At 33.4% G+C, this 25,331-nt stretch overlaps 1 protein-coding gene and 1 pseudogene across 3 annotated transcripts; one reads left to right on the top strand and one right to left on the bottom strand.

Annotated features, from left to right (window-relative positions):
• The first annotated feature begins 12,034 nt into the window (after positions 1 to 12,034).
• On the top strand, positions 12,035 to 15,423 carry LOC146940895 (small ribosomal subunit biogenesis GTPase RsgA 1, mitochondrial-like; annotated as a pseudogene). The gene is made up of 5 exons (XR_015032180.1): positions 12,035 to 12,820; positions 13,840 to 14,061; positions 14,151 to 14,345; positions 14,437 to 14,630; positions 15,008 to 15,423. The product of XR_015032180.1 is annotated as a small ribosomal subunit biogenesis GTPase RsgA 1, mitochondrial-like (transcript).
• A 2,859-nt stretch (positions 15,424 to 18,282) lies between these two features.
• On the bottom strand, positions 18,283 to 20,421 carry LOC146940894 (signal peptidase complex subunit 1-like). 2 transcript variants are annotated; one of them, XM_085754660.1, is made up of 2 exons: positions 20,350 to 20,421; positions 18,283 to 18,670 (listed from the first exon to the last, which is right to left on the bottom strand). In XM_085754660.1, exon 2 carries the CDS (start codon positions 18,668 to 18,670, stop codon positions 18,389 to 18,391), a length of 282 nt encoding a protein of 93 aa, XP_085610786.1. In that variant the 5' UTR covers positions 20,350 to 20,421; the 3' UTR covers positions 18,283 to 18,388. The 2 variants fall into 2 exon arrangements, with proteins under 2 accessions (XP_085610786.1, XP_085610785.1); XM_085754659.1 differs by lacking the exon at positions 20,350 to 20,421 and adding an exon at positions 19,771 to 20,225.
• Positions 20,422 to 25,331: the final 4,910 nt, after the last annotated feature.

Genomic DNA, 25,331 nt, shown 5'->3' with positions numbered 1-25,331 from the left:
CCACCGTAGTTCTTTTCCAAAAATGTTTTTGTTTTTGTTGGTTGATTTTAAGTTTGAAAATGGATTTTGGAAGAATAGAAAGAGGCCTCAAGGGCATGAGATTAGGAAAATTGTGAGGTTGAATTAGTGAATTGCAAAAGAGGTCAAAGTATGATTATTTTCATTGGATTTTTGATTAAGAAAACAAAAGGAAAATTCAATGGGATATTGGATCCCAAGGTTTATTTGGAAAAGATTTGAGTGAAGTTGTTCACATTTGTTTGGAAAATTGGGTTTTTTCTAAGTATAAGTCCTAGGCATTCATCTAAACATGCAATCCTAAACATACATCTAAACATGCATATTCTAGCTATAGTGGTGTGTGTGCATGTGTCGGTGCTTGTGTCGGTGTACATCATTAGAGTCCATTGTCCTTTACATCATACCCTAGATACATTCTATGGCCTCTTTGCCAAGAAATTAAAAGCATGAAAGTAAAATATTACAAGAATTCCTAAGTTTTACATTCTAATTTTTTTGGTGAAACTTAAAGTGCAAGAAATTAAAGTGGAGAAAGGGATGAGATATGGAATGCTCATGGTGTATGCGACAAATGAACAAATAGTTAGTAATAATAGGCATGTGATAGTAGAAAAGATTGACAAAGAAATAAGGCATGATAACATGATAAAATGGCAAGGAAAGATGACAAAATACATCTAACAAGATACCAAAATTCCAAGCAAACAAAAGACCCATAACCCTCACATTGTAACATTTTTCAAAGAGTTTTGGGGTCAGCCCTAATGTGAGAGTTACAAGAAAATTATAAGCCAAGGAATCATGATATGAAACTAGGTCTATTTTTGCACCAATTTACATATTAAAATGACAAATAACTTGCTAACCAAGCAACCAATTATCACCCATTCAAAACAGCACCAAACACTACATATTATGCAACAAATAACACCCTAAGATCACCCATCAAGTACCAATTATCATAAGCCAAGATATTGGAGTTAAAATGTGCAAAAAAGCTTCACAAAATATGATGAAAGACAACACAAATCATTCACAATTCCACATGCACTTTCTCCAACAATTTTCAACATGCGAAGGGTCACAAGAAACAAGTCTTAATCACTCAAAACAAATGTAAAAGAAATCACAAGGTTTTTACAAGTTTTTTATCAAGATTTTCAACAAAAATTAAAGAAAAAACAATAAACCAAAGTAAAAATAATTCTCCAGTATTTCTTGATCAATCTTGACATGTAATATGTCAAAATTGATCAAAAAGTACAAAGAAAATTATAGGAATTTTTTCAGAATTTTTATCAAAGGTTTTCAAACAAGCAGGGGTGTAAAAAGCAAGAAATTATTAAGAACATACAGGGAAGGGGGGTGTAAACAGCAAAAGAGTAGAGAAAAGAAAGGCTGTAGGCAAGTCAGGCCCAAGCCCAAACGAAATGGGTAGGGTTGGACCCATGGGTTATGGGTATGGACATGGGTTAAGAAAAAGGGTCATAATATAAAATGAAAATTGATGGTAAAAAACAACTTGTTTGTTATCCTTTTCTTTTTCAAAAACGTGAGAAACTTCTCCCCATGTTCACAGACCAGCGCCTCCTTCTTCTTCTCAGGCGAGATGAGTGCTTTCCGGCACGGTGGCTGCCGGCCCAACAGGGCGGCGCCGCCGCGTCGGACGACCCAAACAGCTCCGTTTTCAAAACCTTTTACATCAAAATGATTCTCTTCTCCTCCTCTATTCGATTTTCAGAACAATTTTCAAAAATCATCAAAGACATGGCATGGATCTAGCACTTTAACTACGAATTTTTTGGAAAGAAAGGTGAATAAAGGGAACAAGAAACGTTACCTTCTCGGATTAGTTAAGATCTGGAGATGTTGAAGAAATAAAAACGAGATTGCTCCTCCCTTCTTCACGTATTGTGCTTCGATCTGTTTTGTTCCTTTCCCACGCGAATTCAGCTTCTTCGAATCCGTTACGGTTCCGGTAAGTTTGCTCCTGGATTCTTCTTCTCGCTGAAATTGTGGTTCTGGCCTTTTGCGAAATTCAATTGGAGCCTTCTTCTTTCACGTGTTCCTCTTTGAAAATGGCATGGCTTATGCGTTGCTGTTCTTCTCCGATCCAAACTCGAACTCGTCACTGTTTTTGCGTGTCTTTCCCAAGGAGAATCCGAATTCAGTTTGATTTGAGTGATTGAAACGGAAATTTGCGGTGTTGTTACGGTGGTTCACGAATTCAGGTTGAAACTGAGCCTTGATGACGATTGGCAGTTGCGCAGTGACGGTTAGCGCCGTCGTGAGCCGTTCATGCTTTGCGATTGGAAGCTTGAAATTCTTGCTTTCAACGATGAGTCCGAGAAACTTTCGTGAGAATTTGCGATGAATTGAGGCTTTTGATTATGAGATTTTTGTGAATCGGTGAAAAAATTTGTGGAATTGGTGAGTTTTTTGATGAGTTTGGGAAGTTAGGGAGGTTGTTGTGGTGGTTTAGGTGGTGGTGGAAGTTAGTTATGGAGGTTTTGGTTATGGAGAAAGTTAGTTAGAGGAGAGAGAAAGAGAGAAGAGAGAAAAATGATTTTGTGATTTTTTGTGTATTTGTGAAAATAATTAGTGTAAAAATGATTAGTTGTGAAAAATTGACCACAAGTTTGACTTATATAGGTGATAAAAGGGATGCTTGGACCAATGGTAGTGGGACATGTGGCACTTGACTTATAACAAACCTTGACTTTGACTTAAAAAGGGATTAAAATGCAAATGACAAAAGTGCGCGGACTAAAACGAAAATTAAAACTGAAATTGAATTGAAAAAGTAAATTGAAAATTAACATAAAACGAGACAATTAAAAACAACAAAGCAGATTAAAACGAATCAGAAATATTATGTGAAATGACCAAAACGCCCCCTAGGGACTAAAATGACTAAAAACGACTCAAATGCAATTTAAAAATGGATTTTTAACAGAGAATTGAAGCAAACACTTATTCAAACAAATTAAAAGACTCAGAGACAAATTTTAGAATTTAAACCGGGTTTTAACGCATGAAAAGACTAAAATGCCCCTAGGGGCAAAACTGACTCAAAATGACTTCAAATGCAATTTTAAAATGGATTTTGACATGGAATGAAACAGAGACTTATTCTAATCAAATGAAAAGACTCAAACAAATTTTTTAAAAGACTGAAAGAAATTTTATCACATGAAATGACTAAAATGCCCCTAGGGGCTAAACTGACTAAAAAATGACTCGACTGATGTTTTCTGAAATGAATTTTGACATGAGATTGAAACAAGGGCTTATACAAACCAATTTAAAAGACTCAAACAATTTTCAAGGATTAAAATGAGTTAAATGCAGGAAATGACTAAAATACCCTTCTACGTGAATTTTGCAGATAACATTGAAATAAAATGCAGAGAAAGATGCAATTGATCAGAGACATATCAAATGACTTATAATGCAAGAAAAGAAGAATTGAACAAGTATTTTTAGGTCCAAAATTAGGGTATAACAATATGAATGAGATATCTTCTTTTTTTAATAAATGAAATATTTTCCTTTTTTTAACAAAGAAATGTGATTCAATATCACATTGTATTTTTCAACTTAGTATCTCTTATCGGTCAAAATTTATAAGATTTTACTAAATTAATATGAAACTCACATAACTTGACAAGACCTACAAGAACAACTAAACATTATTCCATTGAGGTCGAAACTTGGTAAGACCTAAATAAATTTTAACTGATAAAAGATAACTTGTTGAAAAACGCATGTTAAATAGCGTTATACTAACACTCCTCTAAGTTTAAGGACTATACACAAACAAAATAAAGTTATTTTACTATAATATCCCTCTACAGTGTTAAATTTGTTATTGAGTTTTTTATGATCAGAAAGTTGACTCAACCGCAAGGTCGTGTATTCAATCTCAATTATCAGCGTGAGAATCCCTTTAATAGGTAATCATTTAGTATCTTTGTTAATTTTGGTTGAGTCTTAAGGTCTTTTTCATAAATTGATAACTCTCAAAACTTAACTTTGCCTAAACTTTCTATCAACAAAAATGACCTTTTTTTTTTTGAAGGAATCAACAAAAATGACCTAAACTTTTTATCAACAAAAATGATGATAATCAAGACAATTTGTTTTTTGTCTCGAGAGCGTGACAAATAACATAAATATTCTCTCTCTTTTTTTTTTAAGAAAAAAAAATGATATACATGTTCATTGATCGACCACTATGAAAATACAATTTCAACGTATAGCACTGTCATATTCTCTCCGGTTATGATGAGCTATTATATACCACCACCAAGAAAGAATCTTGGATTGTTGGGTTCTGTGGTATTAGGACATGCCAGTTAATTAAAACCAATCAATTTACAAGAATCTCAGTGATAATCTTCCTGTGTTTCCCAAATCATGGTGTGAGAAATCAGGGCAACCTAAACCTATCACTTAATTCCAAACCAAAAAAGAAAAACAGTAGATATTCCAAGCTCGTGTCGTGTAGTTGGATTGATCCAACCACTACGTGACTGCGACATTTGTGAATGAATTTTGTTGCTTCAAATTAATGAAAAAGAATGTATAATAACTCAATTTAAAAAAAATGATATAAGGGCAATGAGGTAATTTCCATAAAAGTTGATTGGGGCTGTGGGGCTGTTGGGAGATCACGTTTTATGTAAGTCAATTAACAATGAAATTTCCAAAAGTATATAATAAAGGAGATTTTAATCATTTTATGATATGCAGTTCGAGTAGGTGGGTGGGATTGCAAGTTGTAAAGAAGAAAACCGATAAGGATTCTTTTTTCAAAGTAGTAGGTTCAAAGGGCCACTCACTATACTACAAAAGGATACTACCAAGGAAGCACACTGCATCAGGCCAAGTGATTGGATATTTTAAATTAGGATTTAGATAGAATCTCTCTATTTTAGTTCTTAATTATCTTTCAATTTTTTGTTTTTTATTTTTTATTTAAACTCTTTAGAAGTTGAATTGGTTAAATTTAAATGACAATACTCCACTTTTTTGAAACTGTTTCAGTGTTAGTGAAATATTATTAGCAGTTACTCCATTACTTGTTAGTATTTTTTTTTTGTTTTGACAGGAACATATCAGTTCATAATCTAATATCAAATAGAATAGTTAGATGAGAATCAATTTAGTTGGAATGAATATGATGATATATAAGTGAAAAACATTTGAGGTGGAACTTTCAAGCATGAAGTCGGGTGATCATTTTAACAAGAAAATAATGCATAAACACATATAAGTCAATGTGAGGTGATCATAGGTGTAATATCATGATGTGAAAACAGAAAACCCTTCACGTATAACTTCATGGTTCAATCTCTTGTGCAAATTCCTAGAGCTAGAGAATCGAATCATAAAAAATAGGCTTAAATGTGTCATTAGTCCCTGCACTTTTTTTTTTGTTTGGTTTAAGTTCCTGCACTTTGTAAAAGATTTGGTATCAGTCCCTCTGTTAGTCAAACTGTTAAAAAAAAAAAAAGCAAAGCTAACAGTTTGACTTTTTTTAACATAATTGGCCAACATAGTACTCTGTTAGTTTTGCTTTTTTTTTTTTAACAGTTTGACTAACAGAGGGACTAATACCAAATCTTTTATAAAGTGCAGGGACTTAAACCAAACAAAAGAAAGTGCAGGGACCAATTCCAAAATATGGTAAAAGTGCAAGGACTAATGACACATTTAAGCCTAAAAAATATTAGGCCTAATAAGAGTTTTTTTTTTGTTGGCGCTATCCCTCCAGTTTTAGGGAAGGGGCCTTAGTAATATAGAGTTCAGCCGCGAGGTAAAATAACATGGTAAAGTGTTGTTTCATTCATGAATCAAATTTGGGTTCTTTTGAACGATTCGTCCTTAATAAAGTTCATTAATCATTTGAGCTCAATTAGTTAGTTGACCTAATAAGAGTTTTGTCCCTATGCTTTTAGGCGCTCGCAAAATCGATCATCTTATTTTAAAATCTTTCAACTTTGATATCTTCATCGTATTGGTTGACTAAAAATATGAAGTAACTAGTGCTTTAGAGACACCGGTTAGCATTTTTCTTATTAGGGTTATCCGCCCCGTCTCAATTTAATGTGATAAGAAATAAATTTTTTTAGTATTATTTTATAATAATATACTCGCACTCATGGTCTACATTTTCTATTCTTATTTTCTTTTCTTCACACCTCCTTAAAATGGGGAGCAAATGCAATGGTTAGGATGGTTGGCGATACCAGCTACTACGATGGACTGGAAATAAAGCCAACCGTTACTTTCTCGTTTTCCCATTCGTACGTAGTGTGGTGGAAATTTTATAATTTTGTATGAAAAATAAATAAATGAATTGTTAGAAAACCTATATTCTCTTAATATCTTTGACATTATTTATTTCTAGTGTGTTTTCCTTAAAAGATTCCTATTGTTTTTTAGTAGTTTAGTGGTTAAAATTTTATTTATTTTAGAATAAATAAGTTGAGTGTCCAAAATTCCGACTCCGATTACATCTTTTAGGTAGTACTTTATTAAGAAAAATTAGTAGTGTAGTTAATGTATTTAGTTTGTGTGTGAATTTTACTAAATTGTCATTTATTTATATGTGTATTTAATTTGTCTTTTCGTATTCCAAAACAAAATTAGTAATATTAATTGGAGATATGTTTAAGAAAAAATAATAAATGTATGAAGTAATTTGTATAAAGGTTTATATTTAAGGACAAAACTTTTTTCAAACGGGGTTTATAATTAAAGACGAAAGAAGTATCAATCCTAAGGGTTTTTCTATCATATGCAAATTTGCACATATTAAGAAGTTTTAAATAGAAATTTTGTATTGAAACTTGTACATTTAATATTAAATATAAAACTTTTGACTAAATAATTTTTGTTTTCCAAGAAAAAGTTATTATTATTAGTTGTTTTAACATGTCCTGCACATGTTAGACAAACCCTTATCTTAAAATACCAAAAACAACATTAAATATATTTATATATAAATGATAGCTTAGTAATAGATACACACATTTCAAACAAATTTATTACCACCACAACTTTTCATATTACGTACAATTTTGTAAGAAGTGGACGACAATCCGGCCGGATCTATTTAAGGGCAATGTGGGGCATGCCACTTCCCTGATTTTTATTGGGAAATGTTAACTAGTGCTTCCGGGGTACTGGTTAAGGACCTTAAATGATAACTTTTTATGAAAGTTTCTATAATCAGTGTATTGGAAATTGAAAACTTTGACATTTTTAAAGAATAATTACTTAATTTAGAATGCGTAAAGAGTGTCTCGGAGACACTTGTTAACAAGACCCTTTTTTATTTTATATATAATATAAAAAGGGGTAATAGTCATTTTGGTGCTTGATTGTGTAATAAGTAGTCATAATAGTCTTTCAATGTTTAAAATTATAAAATAGTCACTGATTTTGTACTTTGTTAGTTATAATAGTCTTTGAAGTGAGAATAAATAAGTATATTGAATGACTAATATGACAATATTAATGAAGTATTTTAATGTTAGAGACTATTTTGACTAACAAAATGTACAATCAGATACAATTTAAAATTTTGATACATTGTAAGATTGTTTTAGCACCACATTTATCAAATGTCCAGATCCAACGACAATCCTCGCCTTACAAAACAATTTTGTAATGTTGAGTAAGACTGAACTCAAAATTATATCATATGGTATTTTTTTTTTTTGATCAAGAATAAATGATAAAAACAAAACAAAACTACAATCTCAAGCGAACAACTCCAAGAGCATCATCCAGAAGGGAACGATGCGGTTGAGGAGGGCAAAAAATCCAAGACTTTAGAGCATCTGAAGAAGAAGCACCATGCTTAGCAAGCCAATCCGCACACTCGTTACCTTGACGGAGGGTATGATGAAAATGAACAATCCAATCTCGATGTTGCAGTTGGACAATTTGACTAATCAGAGGAGCATGAGGATGATGAGATTCGACATCCGACATGATTAAATCAAGAGCCATCTTAGAATCTGATTCAAGAATAATGTTCATGTGGCCTGCATCATACGCAATACAAAGGCCATGAAAAATGGCATACAATTCAGCCGCCAAGCAAGAAGTAATACCACAAATCCAGAAAAACCCAGCAACCAATCACCATTACTGTTTCTAATAAGACCTCCAAAACCTGATCTCCCAGGATTAGAAAGAGAACTACCGTCAACATTAACTTTGATAATATTATCCAAAGGAGGAATCCATTTAACCTGTCTAATGGGCTTCTGAGTTGCATCATTAGAAAGGTGCACCACCACATCTGAATGAAGAGAATAAATATGGCTAAGAAAAACCCAATTTACCCAATCATTTCCATTAAAAGCCTTCTGAAATCTTGAAGACATTACCATTAGGAGCAAGGGCATAATGTTTGAACCACCAATTGAAATCTTGAGAATTGAAATTTGAATCTTTGTTGAACAACAAGGCATCCCAGATCGCCAATGATAGAGGGCAATCTCTAAAGGTGTGAAGAAGTGACTCAATATTAGCTCCACATCTCTTGCATGATGAATCTGAGGTTAAATGTCTACTAGCCCGGAATGCATTCGTTGGAAGGTTACCATGCACAACCAACCAAATAAAATGTTTGAGATTCTCTCGGAGGTTGAGCTTCCAAATCCATTGTCATGTTTCCTGCTGTGTCTGACCTGCAAAAGAAAGAGAGTTTGAAGTCAACCACTGATAACCACTTTTAACAGAGTACATGCCTGATGGCGAATGAGTCCAAATCTTGATGTCTTGGGAAGACTCGTTGATGAAGATACTTTGAATTTGGAGTTGAATATTGAGAGGTATATGAGTTGTGAGATGAGAGAAATTCCAGCGGTCGTGATGGTAAATGTCCCTCAGTCTCAAATTAGTTTCACTAATGTGGACATAAGGGACAAGATTACAAAGATAATCATCCTCCAACCATTTGTCACACCAAAGAGAAACCTCCCATCTTCCAATTCTAGTCTTGGAGACGGATTTTAAAACTTCAACTGTCTTGGTAATAGCCTTCCAAACACAAGAAGGACCCTGATAATCTGTTGCTTCTAAAATAGAGATACCATGAAGATATTTAGAAGAAAGAAGGTTGGCCCAAAGCTTATCCGGATTATGGAGCAAATCCTAAACATGTTTACCCAGAATAGATATATTTGAAGCACGAGCTGTCCGAATTCCAAGACCCCCTCTAGACTTAGGTTGTGTAATCATCTTCCAATTCACCCAATGACTGTGCTTCCTTCCCCAAATAAATTGTCTGATAGAAGCATCTATTTGGTTACACGCCCCTTCAGGAATCCATAAATTTTGCATAGAGTAGGTAGGAAGAGCAGAGACCACAGATTGGGCCAAAGTTACCCTCCCTGCTCGGCTAAGGAGTTTTGTCTTCCAACCATCTAATCTGCTATTGACTCGATCCATGATATAAGCAAAGTCAACATTTTTTATCCTACCGGATAACATAGGGAAACCAAGGTACTTGCCTAATTGCGTATGATGAGTAAAATGAACGATAGAAGAAAATTTATTCACTTTGCTTCTAGAGATATTAGCAGAAGACATGAATCTAGATTTTTGAATATTAACTTTCAACCCAGAAGCATAACAAAAACTCTTTAAGACCTCTTTCACTATTCTAGCTTGAGAGGATTTAGCTTGAGTAAACAAAAAACAATCATCTGCAAAAAATAAATGTGAAATAGCTGGACCATTATTGGAGATTTTGATCGGATGCCATTCATTAGATTGAACCTTCTCCTAAATTAACATAGAAAGTTTTTCCATGCAAAGGACAAAAAGATAAGGAGACATAGGATCCCCTTGCCTTAAGCCTCTTTGAGGAATAAAACTCTCTAGTTTTTCGTTGTTCCACTTCAAAGATAAAGTAGAAGAGGTTATACAATTCATAATAAGAGTAATAATGGAAGTAGGGAAACCAAAATCATGTAAAGTAATACGAAGGAAATTCCAATCTACTCTATCATAAGCTTTTTCAAAATCAATTTTGAACAAAAGATAACCTTTTTTTCCCTTCTTCTTATTCATGCTATGAACTATTTCCTGTGCGATAATAGCATTATCAGCCGTGCCTCGTTTAGGAATAAAACTACTTTGAAAAGGGCTGATAAGGCTATTTAAATGAGGTCTAATCCTCCCCACCAACACCTTAGAAATAATTTTAAGCATAACATTGCAAAGACTAATAGGCCTAAAATCTTTCAAAGACATAGGATCATCAATTTTAGGAATAGGAACAATAAGAGTCTCAGTCAATTTTGGATCGATGGTACCTGATTGAAAAGCAGTGGAAACCAAGTTATGAACTTCTGAGGAAACAATATTCCAAAATGTTTTAAAGAAAATAGGTTGGAACCCACCTGGACCAGGAGCCTTATAAGAATTCATCGAGAAAAGAGCAGACTTGACCTCTTCAAGACTTGGGTTCAGGCAAAGAGAGTTATAAAGACCAATACTAATATGAGGAAAGTGAGAAAAGTGGAGGCTTGAAGGACTGATTGATCTTCCCTCTTGAAATAAGCTCCTAAAGTAAGATAAAGCTTCCCTTCTTAAAGAATCTTCATCCGTGCACCAAATACCATCAATATTCAAGCCAACCACCTTATTTCTCCTTCGACGAATGACGATTTGGACATGAAAAAATTTTGTATTCTTATTTCCAAATTTAATCCAATTCTCTCTTGACTTTTGATACCACAACATCTCCTCTTGAGCCAAGACCTTGTTATACTCATTTTGCAAATGCCTTTCAAAATTTATAAGATCAGAGGACTGACAATAATCAAGTTGTTGATGCACTCCTTTTATCCTTGCTTCCAAATGTCTTTTATTTTTGAAAATATTACCAAAGATATCAGAATTAAATCTCTCCGAAGACTTTTGGACCGCTTGGAGCTTAGAGATCACATTACCGCCAGTGTCATTCCAAGTAGAGAGGAATGCTACTAACACTTGCTCATACACTCTCTCTCAAACACTCTTGCAATGTATGGTGCCACGTAGCCTCTTTTTCAATTACATACCTATTAACCTGCTCAACCGGTTTACATTTATATATGTTCACTATTCAACATGTTTTTTTTTTAAATTTATTTTATTATTAACATAACATTTCTACCAACCACCAGAATCAAAACAAAACAAAGACCACCGCTCAATCGGAAGTCTACAGTCTCCTCCTTCACAGAAACTCATTCCTGCCGTCGACATACACTACAAATTGAAGTTGGTGTTTTCGAGCATCCGGCGAACCGAAACGAAGAAGATCTGTTTTCTCTCCTCGCCGCTATGGACTGAAATTATGGAAGTTAATCCCGACGCCGGTGAGGAGATGTTTGAAAACACAAGAATAAACGAGGCATTTTTTAAGAGAGTTTATGTTTAAGCTGGATCTAATTGAGCTTACCGATAAGGGACCGACTACTAATTTCAGACGGAAGCTGGTTTTGGTACGACGGCACTGACTGAGAGATTTCGAGATTTCGTATACATGGACGAACGATGGAGGAGGGAGCGACGTTCAACTGAAACAGTCCAGCCACCGGTGTATGGTGAAGGTCACCTGATTGGAAGGGAATTGAATGTAAGGGAGTTGAGTTTAGTAGGTAGGATTGAGAGGAAGAAACTTAATTTAGTGGAAGTCATGAATGAGAGGATTGAGATTACTAGTATGGTGAGATTGACGGCGTGTAACCTTGGAGATGATGACCTTTGAGTTTTTTTTTTTTTTTTTTTGTTAATTGATGCCAAAAATAAAAAGTATTAAAAAACTCTCCCAACTTTAGAAACAGGTAAACAAGTAAAAGCTAAAAAAATTGGACACGTGGAACCATAAATTGAGAGAGTGTTTGTGGGAGAGTGGTTGAGAGACTGACGCTAGCATCCCTCTCCAAGTAGATTGAAATCAAGGTTTATACCCAAATGTCGTTTAACTTGGCAAAATGTCGTTTAGCAAATCCAGTCACGAATCACATTCCTCTCTCGCTCGCTCAGTCCTCACACTTGAGAAATGAACTCATAAATAACTGAAAAATTCATAACAGAAAAAAACCGTTTCAAAAAAAGCTTTGAAATTTCAATTCTCTCCTTCTTCAAGATGTCGCTCGCATCATTCTCCATCATCCGCCACCACCGCACGGTGGCCACCGCCGCCCCTCGACTTCTCCACCACTTCCGCCACTTCCAAATCTCCGCCAGAAACCAAAACCCTAAACACGAAGCTCCAAGCAAGAATCTCCTCAAAGCAAAACGCACACTCAAAGATTTCTCCTCTCTCGCTCCAATTCTCTCCCGCGAAGAAATCCCCCCTCTCTCCGAATCCCAAGCCGTCGGCGTCGTCGCTTCTTCCCAAGCCAATTTCATGCGCGTAATCGTCCAACCACAACCTTCCGGAACCTTCCACGACGCTTCTTCCTCCGGAGGAGCTGAACTGCTATGCGTTGTGAGAGCGTTGCTGAAGAAGATAAAGCGTAGGGTTATGGTTGGAGATAAGGTTCTAGTAGGTTCTGTTGATTGGGTTGATCGTAGGGGTATGATTGAGAATGTGTTTCAGAGAAATTCTGAAATGCTTGATCCTCCTGTGGCTAATGTAGATCACTTGCTTGTTCTGTTTTCGCTTGATCAGCCTAAGCTTGAGCCTTTTACGCTAACGCGGTTTTTGGTTGAAGCTGAGTCTACTGGGATTCCTCTCACTCTTGCTCTCAACAAGACCGAGCTTGTCGATAAAGAGGTTTTTTTATGTTGCCATAACGACATTCTGATTATGATTATGTGTTCTTATTTAGTGTAAAAGTGTATACTGTACAGCCTTGTGTTAGATGAAAATTGTGGTAGCTTAGATTAGACCAATGTTGGATGTGATTTTTTTCAGCCAATAAGAGTTAAGGCCGATTTGGATAATCGTTTCAATTAAGCACTGCATTTGATTAGCAAAACAACAAGTAATAGATATGAAACAAATCAACAATACAAGATATGACAATATTTTTTATGTTGGAATATAAAAGAGTATTTTGGTATTTTTGATAGTTTGTGCTCTAGACAAAAAGTTGTCCCATGGTTAGTGAGGGACAAGAATTATTGTTTTTGTCCAGTCATTTGTTACCTGTTTTGTCCAAGCCTACGACCAGTTTCTAGATCAAAAAGGGGACAAAAAATGTTGTCCAATCCCCTGTTTTCTAGCAGATCAAACGCACCGCAATTGTTTATGTTATTACTGCTTATGTATAAGCTATTTTTATACCAAAGGATAAAACAAGTCAGACTGTTTCTTTATATAAGCTATCTTGGAGAATTTATGAAAAGAAGTTGAAATGTCATAAGCTGTTTTTACAAGTTCTCCAAAATAGTTTTGTAAGTAAATATGCTGGTAGATAAGTTCAAATAAGTGAATCCAAAGAGGTCCTTTTTCAATTGAGATAAGTACTTGGCTCTTAATACAAACAGGCTTTTATGCGTTGAAGGTGTGCTAGATATGTTACATAAATGAGCTTCTTAAATAATTTGACGGGCAGAAACTGATTCATTTTAGGTGCAATTATTATTTTAAATATTTGGAGGTATCATTGGGCTATTTTTCAATTCTTTTCCTTTAAATTTATGAATTTGTTGAAAAGTTTGTTCAAGTTCGGTATTAATCAATTTCTATGAAGTTTGTAACTACTGTAGTTGTTATTTGTTATGTTTCTAACTTGGAATCCAGCTGTGATTATTTTCTGATGTGAAGTAGTTGTTTTCACTCTTGTATAGACCATGGATTCCTGGAAGGCTAGGTTTCGTGGTTGGGGCTACCAGCCAATTTTTTGCAGTGTTGAATCCGGACATAACATTGATCTTCTCGCGTTCCAATTGAGAGATCAAACAACAGTGGTTGTTGGTCCTAGTGGAGTTGGGAAGTCTAGTTTGATCAACGCCCTTAGAAGCAATCCTCGTACTTGTGATACTGCAGATGGGGAGAATTGGTTTGAACCTGTGTGTTTCTTTTTCTCGACTTTTCATGTCTTTTACTATGTGTATGACTTTGGTATTTGTTTCACCTGTGTACCTGCATTGTTTCTCAGATTTTAGGTAGCAAGTGGTATGACGACCAGCGAGTTGCAGAGGTTTCAACAAGAAGCGGCAGAGGGAAGCATACGACTCGTCATGTCTCTCTGCTTCCATTATCTGGAGGGGGTTATCTTGCTGATACTCCTGGATTTAACCAGCCTAGTTTATTGAAAGTGACAAAGCAATCACTTGCACAAACTTTTCCCGAAGTTAGTATGTTTAAGTTATATCCAACTATATCTAGTATATTCACAGTTTTTCCGGTTTGAATAATTGTTTAATTCTGTTTCCCCTATTCAGATCAGGAAAATGCTTGGTGGAAATGAGTCTGCAAAATGTTCATTTAACAATTGCTTGCATCTTGGTGAACCTGGTTGCATTGTGAAGGGGGATTGGGAAAGATATTCATTCTATTTTCAACTTCTTGATGAGATTAGAATCAGAGAGGAGTTCCAATTGAGGACATTTGGAACTAAAAGAGAAAGTGATGTAAGGTATGATGAGCAATTTGTCTTTGTGATTAGAAATCAATGATTCTCAGTTTTAATGTATGATACTTGATCGAATAGGTAAGATGAGTATTCTAAGCTGATTTTTTGACCATGTACGAGGATGCTATACATTGTTGAAATCTGAATTTACTTTTGTACATGACACTAACATGAAAGAGAGTGGGCTATTTTTAGGGTCTTCTGTAGTTGAAAAACAAACGTACACAATCAGAATAAGTTCTGAAATAGCAATGCAAAAGATTTCTAACTTGGATATGAGTAAATTTCTGATGCAATTTATACTACCTACTGTATATTGCTTGTCAAACTTTGCAAAAGTTGTAACAAGTATTTGGTGACTAATACGCTATTCTTTTCAGGTTAAAGACAGGAGATATGGGTTCTCAGCAAGCAGAGCCACGTTTGATGCTTAAGAAGCATAGAAGACAGTCTAGGAAGAAGACTAACCAATCAATTTTAGATGATCTTGATGATGACGACAATTTGCTTGATGAGGAGAACGATCCCCCTTTTAAATGCTTTGAGGAATGAAAATCCTTAAATTTTTCGTTAATCCCCATTATACTGATTGTAAATATTTCCTTTCGGCTTGTATCTCTGGGTCAAGTGAGTTCCCATTAGGGTCAAGTGAGTTCCCATTAGTTCAATCCGAATCTTCTGTCACTTTGGTTCTATCTTGTACAGAGTATGTGCAAATGACATTAACAAACACACCGTTCTGGATTATGATGTTCCTTGCTGATTGCATATAAATGAATGGCAAGCATCATCTACAGTTCTTTTGTCATACAATCATTATCAGTTGGTTCCAAATCCAACTATATTATTTGACGTGAGGGACTTGAAAAGGAGGTTTTCAGCCTGAGCTAAAAGGTTGATCATTCACTTGGTCAAACGTAAAACTGCTGGTGCTCCGGCATATTCTGGGTTGGGCGTTGCACAAGCTCAACGCTTAGATTTCTAGATTTTTGTAACCCATTGGCCTATTAGATTTTTATTTTAAGGAAACAATACCAAGTTACTAGCAACAAAAGTACTTTGTGTCCTGAAGGGAGAACTTAATGGCTTTCTGGTTTAAGGTTGACGGCATTTGGCTGTTACATTTCACTAATTTAAATAAGGATAAAACCAAAACAAATAATTTTTTATAAAAAATGGTGTAATTATTATTTAATCAAAAATCAAAACTTATGTTTTCAAGACAAATTTTCTATTTATAGACTCGTTAACTATTGCTCCAGAGGCACTGGTTAGCAAGAACCAATAAATAATATGATACATTAGATAGCTTGCAATTTTTATTAATACCATGTAAGAAAAATACCAAAATAAGCCTCGAGTATAATGAGTAAAAGAAAGTCTATAGGAAAATGATCACCATTTTCCATCTGCAACAATCAAGACCCATTAAATCCAGTAAAAAAAAAGGACACTAAAAGAATGTTGCTGAAGCAATATCTAATCAGCTCAAGGAGGTGGTGCCTAATATACTTCTTCTACCTAATTAAAATAGTTGGTAGGAGTACGATCAATAACACTATAGTTCTTTAGAAAATCATTCACACTATTATCCACCATAGGCAAATCTTGTTATATTGCGATCAAACTGGGTCTAATTATAGCCTATGAGAGAATGGATTGGGATTTCATCAAAGAGTGTCTTCCTCCCTCCTCATCTTATCAACATTATTATGATTTGTATTTCGTTTGCTAGTATGAATATAAATTGGCATGTGAGGCTTTCACAAGCTTTTTACTCCTACTCATGGACTTAGACAAAGGGATCATCTATCTCCTTACCTCTTTATGATTGTGATGGAGTGAGTGTCTTAACCATTGTGTTCTTGATGCTATTTAGGATTCTACTTGGATACCTCTTGTTTTTGGGCGAACCAGACAGTTGTGTCTCATTTGATGTTTGCTGATGTTTTTACTCCCTCCGTCCCAAATTATAAGCAAAAAAAAAAAAAATCACATTTATTAAGAAAACTAAAACATAAGAATTTGGAGTATAGTTTTTTGTGTTTTTTTTGAAAAAAGTTTTATAGGAAGATGTAAAAACAATTTTCATTGGCTATTGGTTATGAAAAAAATGAAAGAGAGAGAAAATTGAATGTAATTTGCATTTAATTTTATGAGAATAAAGAAAAGTTTTTCTTGGAAAAGAGTTTTTTTTTTAAAAACAAGATTAAATATGATAAAAGTTTGTCTTTTTTGCTTATATTTTGGGACAAAGAAAATGAGTTTTTTTTGCTTATATTATGGGACGGAGGGAGTATTTTATTGGTTGAAGCTTCGATCAATAAGGTTGTTAGGTTTAAGGACATCATCAATTCTTTTTCTTCTTACTTTGGTCGCTGATGGCACTCCACCTCAGCAAAAAAAAACGTAATTAGGATTAAATTTCAAATGATTAATAATTGCAGTGGCAAAATGGAAGAATTAGTAACTTTAGGGACAAAAATTCAAACGAGCCCTAATTGCAGGGACTATACACATATTCAAGCCTTATTTTTTTCATAATACAAAATCCTTCTCATTTAGGGGAACTAAAAAAATTGTATAGGGTTATGAAGGGTTTACATGAATTCTTTAAACTTAATCTATGTTATAATATTTTTAAAATTAAAAATATATTAACAATAAACATTAATTTATCATTTTCTGAAAAATTACTCTTTCAAAAAATGTGATTTTTTCCCCCAATTTCCCTTATATTTCCAACCCTCCAAAGCCCTCCTTTCCCCTTCCCTCCAAACTCACAATCAAAGCCTAAGAGATGTTATCTTCTCTGCTGTCTGCATTGGAGATCTCCCATGTCCCTATCTATAAACACTTGCTTAGACTATCTCACATTCAATGGGTGACTCCTTAACACACACGCTCACACTCTGATAACGGTGGTACAATGGATCTTGAAGGAAGTTTTGAAACCGTCTTATAAATCATGGTTGAGCCAAACACAATCCACAAAACCAGCTTGCGAAGTGAAGACCACCCCCTTACAAACACTTGTTCAGGTTATCTCTCATCTAATTTACGATTCTAACAATATGCCTCCGATGTAATGACCACTATTCTCCATGTGCAACAAGCCAACAACCAAAACTACAATACGGGTCTATTTCAAAATGAAAAGAAGATATAATCTGAAGCCACTGGTTTTTTGTTTTTCCCTGCTTGTTTTCTTCATGTAACAGAAAAAACCAAACAAAAGTGAACAGAAGACAATTTGCACCACACTTAAAAGGGCTCATCAATGTAGCTAGGTCTATCAATCAAGCCGGATAATGATTAATGAGTACTCTAGTTTGCAAAACGAAGATGGATCCCATGGAAAAGCAATTTTTTTGTTTTTCATCAGAAGATTTAAGATGTAAAATATTTAAATAAATCAACTTTATGTTGTTAATGATGCAAGGGATATGCAAACTGTAATCCAAACATGTATAAACTCGTATACTTAACACCAAAACCATGGTTTGGATCAAAGCTACAGCCTGCAAGAATCAAGCTTTTACTCAAACCATGATTTCCAAACAGTGAGAAGCTAAGTTCTCCTCTCTCCAGCATCTAGAAGATATTTACCGTCGTAAACAGGCATAAAGGCCAGAAAACCAACACAAATCAAACCTAAAACGAAAATGGCTAATATTTTTGTAATCCAAAAAAGTAAAGTACATTGTAAATTTGTGATAATATCCACCAGGGAATTACTAGTACAGCATTTGTTTTTTACCCTACTTCTTAATGGGTTTCTTCTTTGAATTCACAATAGGAGATAGCTGTGGCTTCGGATGCTTTTCTACCTCACTTGGATCCAACCACTTGAGAGGATGGCGGTTGAAAAAGGGCCAATTTGGGACAGTCACCAATGTGGTGAGAACAACACCACCAGCATATATGAGCATCATCGTCTTGAAAGAAGCTGTAAGATATCCCGTTCCAAATGCAACCACAGCAAATGCAAGCAACATTATCTGCATTAGCTTCTCTGCTAGGTTTTGCCCTTGCCAATCCATCTGATGAAGAAAAAAGTTAAGGAAAAAAATTGAGCAACACTTAGCAGCAATAACAATAAGTCAACAACAACAACAACAACAAAGCTATTACTCCTACTACTACTTCTAACTCTAAGTTCTAATCGCTTCTATCTCAGAATTACTTAGATCTAAAACTGTACTACAAAAAGTGCAACACAATAAAACGTATATAAAAACTTCAGATGAAAATATTGAATTCATCCAAGGAGCTATATACTATTCTTAATAACACCACAAGAATCTTTCATGTTCCAAAATTTAATATTTATATTCCATTTATTCATTTCCAAGCAAAACATCAAGATACTAGATAACAGAGAAAATACTACAGTTTATTATCCAGAGCCCTGAACAAGCCATATATATGTTAAAATGAGGATGATTTCTGAATGAAATACAATACGTGTGATATTGCATAGACCCAAAACATACAACAAAATGGCACAAAACACTCGAGACAAATCTTTTGTGTATGGTTCTGCGATATCAAAAACCGATTTGGAATGAATGGATTTTATAAAATTGATTTCGACTGAAAACGAGTTGAATTTAAACTGATTAATGTTTGAATATACTCGTGTAAAGATGAGGCGAACAAGAAATTCAAGGCTAAAAATCAATTGTATAAGCAAAAACTACAAAATCAACATTTCAAATTACAATCAATTCATATTCAAACATATCAAAATTAATTCTACACCTCTAGAATCAAACACACACACAAATTTGAACTAGATCTCGGCTTAGCAGGGCAAGTGTAAATTCTTCTTAAAGCAAAAACAAAATTTAACATTCTAATATATACAATAAACCCTAAACCCTAAATTGATAAAAGGATCGAGACCAAATTCATCAGTTCCTAATCAAACTACATTTGTAATATGCAATCCCAAATTCACAATATCCACAATAGTGACACTCGTTATAAAAGAAACACGCAACAAAAAATTTGAATGGAAAATCGATATAGTTATTGAAGAAATTTCAGCACAATGAACGAAAGAAAACCGTTTTTGGCAGAAGAATTCGCACGTTATAGAATGAAAATTGAAGAGGAGAAAAAGAAAGAAAGATGTTACCTTTGGAAGAAAAAAAAAACGTGAATTGGGACGAAGAAGGTGAGTTGAATTGAATTGATCGAATGCAGAAGAAAAGAGTTGCAACAAAAGGGGTTTTATGCTTCCCCACCAGATGAAGGATGACGTGGTTGCACCAATAATAATGTGAGAAAAAGACTGCTCATCGTATTATTTTAGACTTTGGTCCAATAGAATAAAATATTTTTTTTGTTAATTTAGTTTTAATTTCAAAATACTAAATTAACCCATCTGAATATTTTTTTTTTATTTTTTGAATAAACCCTTCTGAATATTTATAAGCACCAATTACTTATTATTTTTAACCCTTCTATACCTAGGTAAATTTTGTTTGCCAAAAGCAACAACAATTGAATTTATCCTAATTTTAAATTTGAATCTAATCAATTTTTTTTCTTTCAATAATCACAATTTCATTGAGTTATATTATATCTTACCTAATCCTTGCAGCAAATTAAATCAAAACTAAGCATAAAATCTAACTTGAATTAAAAATATAATAATTGAAATAAAAATAGTAATATTAGATGATAAAAAAAAACTATCTCAACTTCAACTAACTTTTAACACGATGGAAGCCAACCGTGGTTTTTATTTGAGAGTAAGGCAGACATATTGCATGCTAGTCAATATATATATATATATATATATATATATATATATATATATATATATATATATATATACTCCCTCCGGTCACATTTATAAGCAAAAGAATACTTTTTAGGTTCATTGAATACATAATGTATTTGGTCTATATATTGACCAAATACATTAAGTATTAAATGAATCTAAAAAGTGTTTTTTTGCTTATAAATGTGACCGGAGGGAGTATATATATATATATATATATATATATATATATATATATATATATATATATATATATATATATATATATATATAGGATAATGCTAATGTACACCTACTTGAATTTTAGAAGGTGTGCATTAGCATCATACACCTTTTTATTTTGGACAAAAGTACCCTTCCTCTTTCTTCAATTGTCATTAAAAAAGCATGCCTCTTAAAGTAATTTTGTCATTCTTACTCATCATTTTCTCTCTCTTGCTGTAAAACAATCACGCTCTAGCTTCTACACCTAAAAAAAAAAGGGTTAAATATGTTTTTGGTCCCTATAAATATACCAACTTTTCGTTTTAGTCCTTCTAAAATTTTCCTTCAATTTTTAGTCCCTAAAAAATTTGCCATCTTCACTTTTGGTCCCTCCTTTAAAGTAAACTCATATGTAGAATTCATATTTTTGAATAAAATTTTGCAGAAAAATTCATAATATTATAAGAATCTATCCCAAAAAAATTTAGAATTTTTTAACAAAACATGAATTTAATATGAATTTTTATATTTTTCATGGTTAAAAATTCATATTAAATTTATGTTTTGTTAAAAAATTCTAATTTTTTTTGTGAAATATTTTTACAATATTCTAGACATTTCTGCACAATTTTATTAAAAAAATACTATAATTAATTTAAAAATAGGGACCAAAAGTAGTGATTGAATGTATATATAGGGAGCATATCAAGTGAGAATGCTATTTTTATGTGAGAATGATGAGAATGATTATTGTAAAAATTCTCATCATTCTCACACAAACACATTGTCATTGCATCTGAGCCGCACAACACATCTATCTTGGTGCCATTAATGACCCAGATTTAATGACACGGTGCCATTAATGGCACCAAAGTGCTACCCGTGAGAGTGCGAGGAGCACTTGTTAACCATTGGATTAAAATAGATGGCTTAGATTAAAAGGTTATCCTACGAACCTCCCTCACGTGATACCTCTTTCTTCCTAATTTTTTATTTTCCTGTTATCTTCAATCTCAGACGAGAACAAAAGAAAACTAATCATCTTCATTCTCATTTAGATCCGTCACCTTCCTTTGCATTTTTTTCAAGGGTCATTGGTTCAAAATATACCAAACATGAAAACATCATCGTCAATCTATCCCATCCCACTAACATACAAAGTTAAATATTGTTAACTACTTATATTGGTTGGAAACCATTTTTTGTTAACATCGAGGACTTAGGTTTTTTTTTTTTAAATGATAAAGGGGAAAGAAGAGAAGGGAGTACATCATTGAAGAAGAGAAGCAATCATAAATCATCCACTTTATATGAGCATTATATTGGTGTATACAATGTGGGTAAGAAGTTTAACATTTGATGGCAAACTCATTGTGCAGCTGCTAACAACCTAGTGTGATGATCAATTAGTGTTTTAAACTCTCCTCAAGTTTCAACCATAGCATCAATGTCTGGTTTGGCTTGGTGCAGGAGTGAGAGTGAATCAGCCAATCAGGTGTGTTGAACCAAACAAAGGTAGAATTTGACACTAAATAAAAAGAATATTTATTTGTCAAGTATGAGTCAAAAGTTTCATATTGTATGAAAAATTAAATATTGACCAACATATAAGCGAAGATATTCATATATGTCATAAGATTTTTCGTAAATATATGATGTCCAGCTAAGTTTTGACTTTGTTTTTTTATGTCCGTTCTAAATGATCCCCAGAAGTTTAGACTCCCCTTAAGTCACATACTAAATTTATTTTTTTGAAAGGACATACTAAAATTTTTGACAACAAAGACTAAAAAACGTGACTCTTACGGTTGGATTTGACGCAGCCTTTCCTCTGTTCAAATTTCGGAAATGGTTACCTAGTAAAGAGGTGCTGGAGCAGTGGGAAATAAATTTTTTGAGCAACCTTTGTTTTGAAATTGAAAAATATTATGTTATTTTACAATAGGAATAGGAGATTATTCATTACTTAGATTTATTTTTACAATTTGAGGGGTAAGCTTGGCGCAACTAGTAAAGTTGTTGTCATGTGACTGAAAGGTCACGGGTTCAAGTCCTGGAAACAGCCTCTTGTGTAAAACAGGGTAAGGCTGCGTACAATACACCAAATGGTGGGACCCCTTCCCGGACCCTGCATATGCGGGAGCTCTAGTGCATCGGGGTGCCCTTTAGGGTTGCGTAGGTGGCCAGGTTGGATATGGAATTATCAGTGATTATACAACAAAAGAAACAACCTGTATATATGTATATAAGGTGCAACAAGAAAGAAAACATGTTTTGAAAATGAGGAAGAGAGTGGACAAGCTCATTATACATGGGGTATGTTTGGATAAACAACTTATTTGTAGCTTATGGCTCAAGCGCTTATCTTCGCTGTCAAAAGATTAGCTCGAATAAGTGATCCAAATGGCCCATAGTAAAAAATTATTAGCATACCACACAAGCATTTTAGCAACCACACAAGCATTTTAACAACCACACAGGGATGCAGAATAGAGTTAAATGAATAATTTGAGATGAAAAAAATTCACAAAGTGCAATCTTGTGTGTTATTTGAAGTTTTAATTACACTTTTTCTTAGTACCTGGAATATTTGTGTAACTTTGAACGCTGTAACACAATAAAAACTTAAAATACATACTTCATTTCGTATAAAATATAAGCAAAAGTGAGTTAAACAAATATAACGTATTTGATTCAAATACACAAACTTTCTTTAACTGCTTATATTTTGTAACGGACATAAATAGTTCTTCAGTAATTTACTTCGTAGCTTAAAGAAGACAATGTAGAAGATTGTAGAAGATAATTAAACAAACTTGACAATTGGAAAAGCTTTGATCAACATAAAAGAAAAGCAGAACAAGCTCAAGGATGACTCAAGACACTACCGAAGGAGCTGTATTATCTCGTTCTTGTTAGAAGACCTAAATGAAAGTCGACTTGAAAGGACATCTTGGAATGGATTTAAAAAACTAAAAACCTCACATCGCATACAAAATACATTATATCCGCGTTTGGGGTATGCATTATTAGGCTCATTGCTAAATACAAATTTCCGCAACTATTATTTTATAGGTGGCATTTACCATGGGAGGGCTTAATCCTTTCCCACCATGGGAAATGTTACTTTTTACCTCCATGTGGCACTCAAACAAGTTGCTTTTATTTTGTTTGTTTTTCAATAATTAAAAAAGCTAATATTTTATAGTATTATCAAGTTTACTAGTACAACCCCTATTTCTGTGAAATCATATATGCACCTCACCCATTAACACGTAAATGATTTATCACGTAATTTTTTTTTATATCTAACCATTTTTTAAAAATTTGACAAACTTTTTTTTTATGGTAAGGGTTTAATTTACGAGTTTTTGATCCATTTAAATATTTTAAATTTTTCATTTTAAGTTATCCTTTTAAATCATATAATATACTTGATAATAACTATCTGTTTAAATTGTTACACATTTTAAGAAAAAGACAAAAAAATAATATGGACATAAATCATTTACTAATGAATATTAAATACAATGAACAGTGAATACAATAAATTTAATAGATTTATTCCCCATAAATTTAGATCTATTGCTTAGCAAATCGAATGGATTTTTAGAAACGACATGTTGGCTTAGCAAATTTATTATTATTATTATTTTGGAGAGAATGCGAATTGATCAGTAAATTGAATTAATTATTTTTTATACAAATTTAATTAGAAAACATAATTGTTTTTAAAGAATTAGAGAACATAATATCTCATGCACAATGAGATATATATCATTTACTGGTTGTTTAAAATATACACCCTCCGGTCACTGGTATAAGCAAAAGTTTGGTTTTTAGATTCATTCTTTAAATGACGTATGTAGTCTATATTATAGACTACATACGTCATTTAATGAATGAATCTAAAAACCAAACTTTTGCTTATATTAGTGACCAGAGGGTGTATCATTTAGTGATCGAACAATATTTACTAGTCGTGGCCCAATACAAAAACACTATAGTTTATTCTTAAACATGCTTTAAGGACCAAAACCTTATTTATCTTAATATTATGTAATGTTTTGATTATATGATGAGATTGAAATTTGTAAGTGGGGGGTTTTGATAGAGTGTTGGTTCAGGTTTTGTGAGTTTATTTTCAGATGACTACAAGCCCATAAAAAATGGCCTATTCACTTAACATTATTCTATATGTTGTGGGGCCACAATTTTTGTTTCAAGGAAAAAACCAAAAAGTTGAAAAAGGGTAGCAAGTAAAGGATCACAACCGTTGAATTTTTTTTTTTTCTTGTCAAAAAAAAACCGTTGAATTTTTTTATTATTATATCTATGATCAAAAAACACTTTTTCCATGGTGGGAAAGGATTAGCCCTTCCCATGGTAAATGGCACCTATTTTATAAAGGAAAAATAAGTGAAAGACATGCAATTCAAACTAATTCAACAATGTATCATGATGACGGATAATCCCTAACGTTCTTAAGTTAAGGTACAATGGCATAATACTCTGCTCAATTGAGCTACAACTTCTATTCAGTCAGTCAAACCAATAAAAAAAAATTATTTATTAAACTGATTTGTCATTTGATTCAATTTTTGAAACAGTTTTTAACCAAATTATAATCAGGGAAAAAAAGAAGGAACAGCAACAATCAGAAAGGAAGGTTAAGGTACCCTCTCCGGAAAATCCAGAAAAAGTCA

This window comes from Medicago sativa, chromosome 3 (genome assembly GCF_051527215.1).
Source record: "Medicago sativa cultivar Bolivia chromosome 3, Bolivia_mono, whole genome shotgun sequence".
Taxonomy (NCBI): domain Eukaryota; kingdom Viridiplantae; phylum Streptophyta; class Magnoliopsida; order Fabales; family Fabaceae; genus Medicago; species Medicago sativa.
This window is presented reverse-complemented; position numbering and strand designations above follow the sequence as displayed.

Excerpts from the sequence above, each read along its gene's own strand:
- LOC146940894 (XM_085754660.1), bottom strand. The coding sequence starts at position 18,670 with ATGGATTGGCAAGGGCAAAACCTAGCAGAGAAGCTAATGCAGATAATG.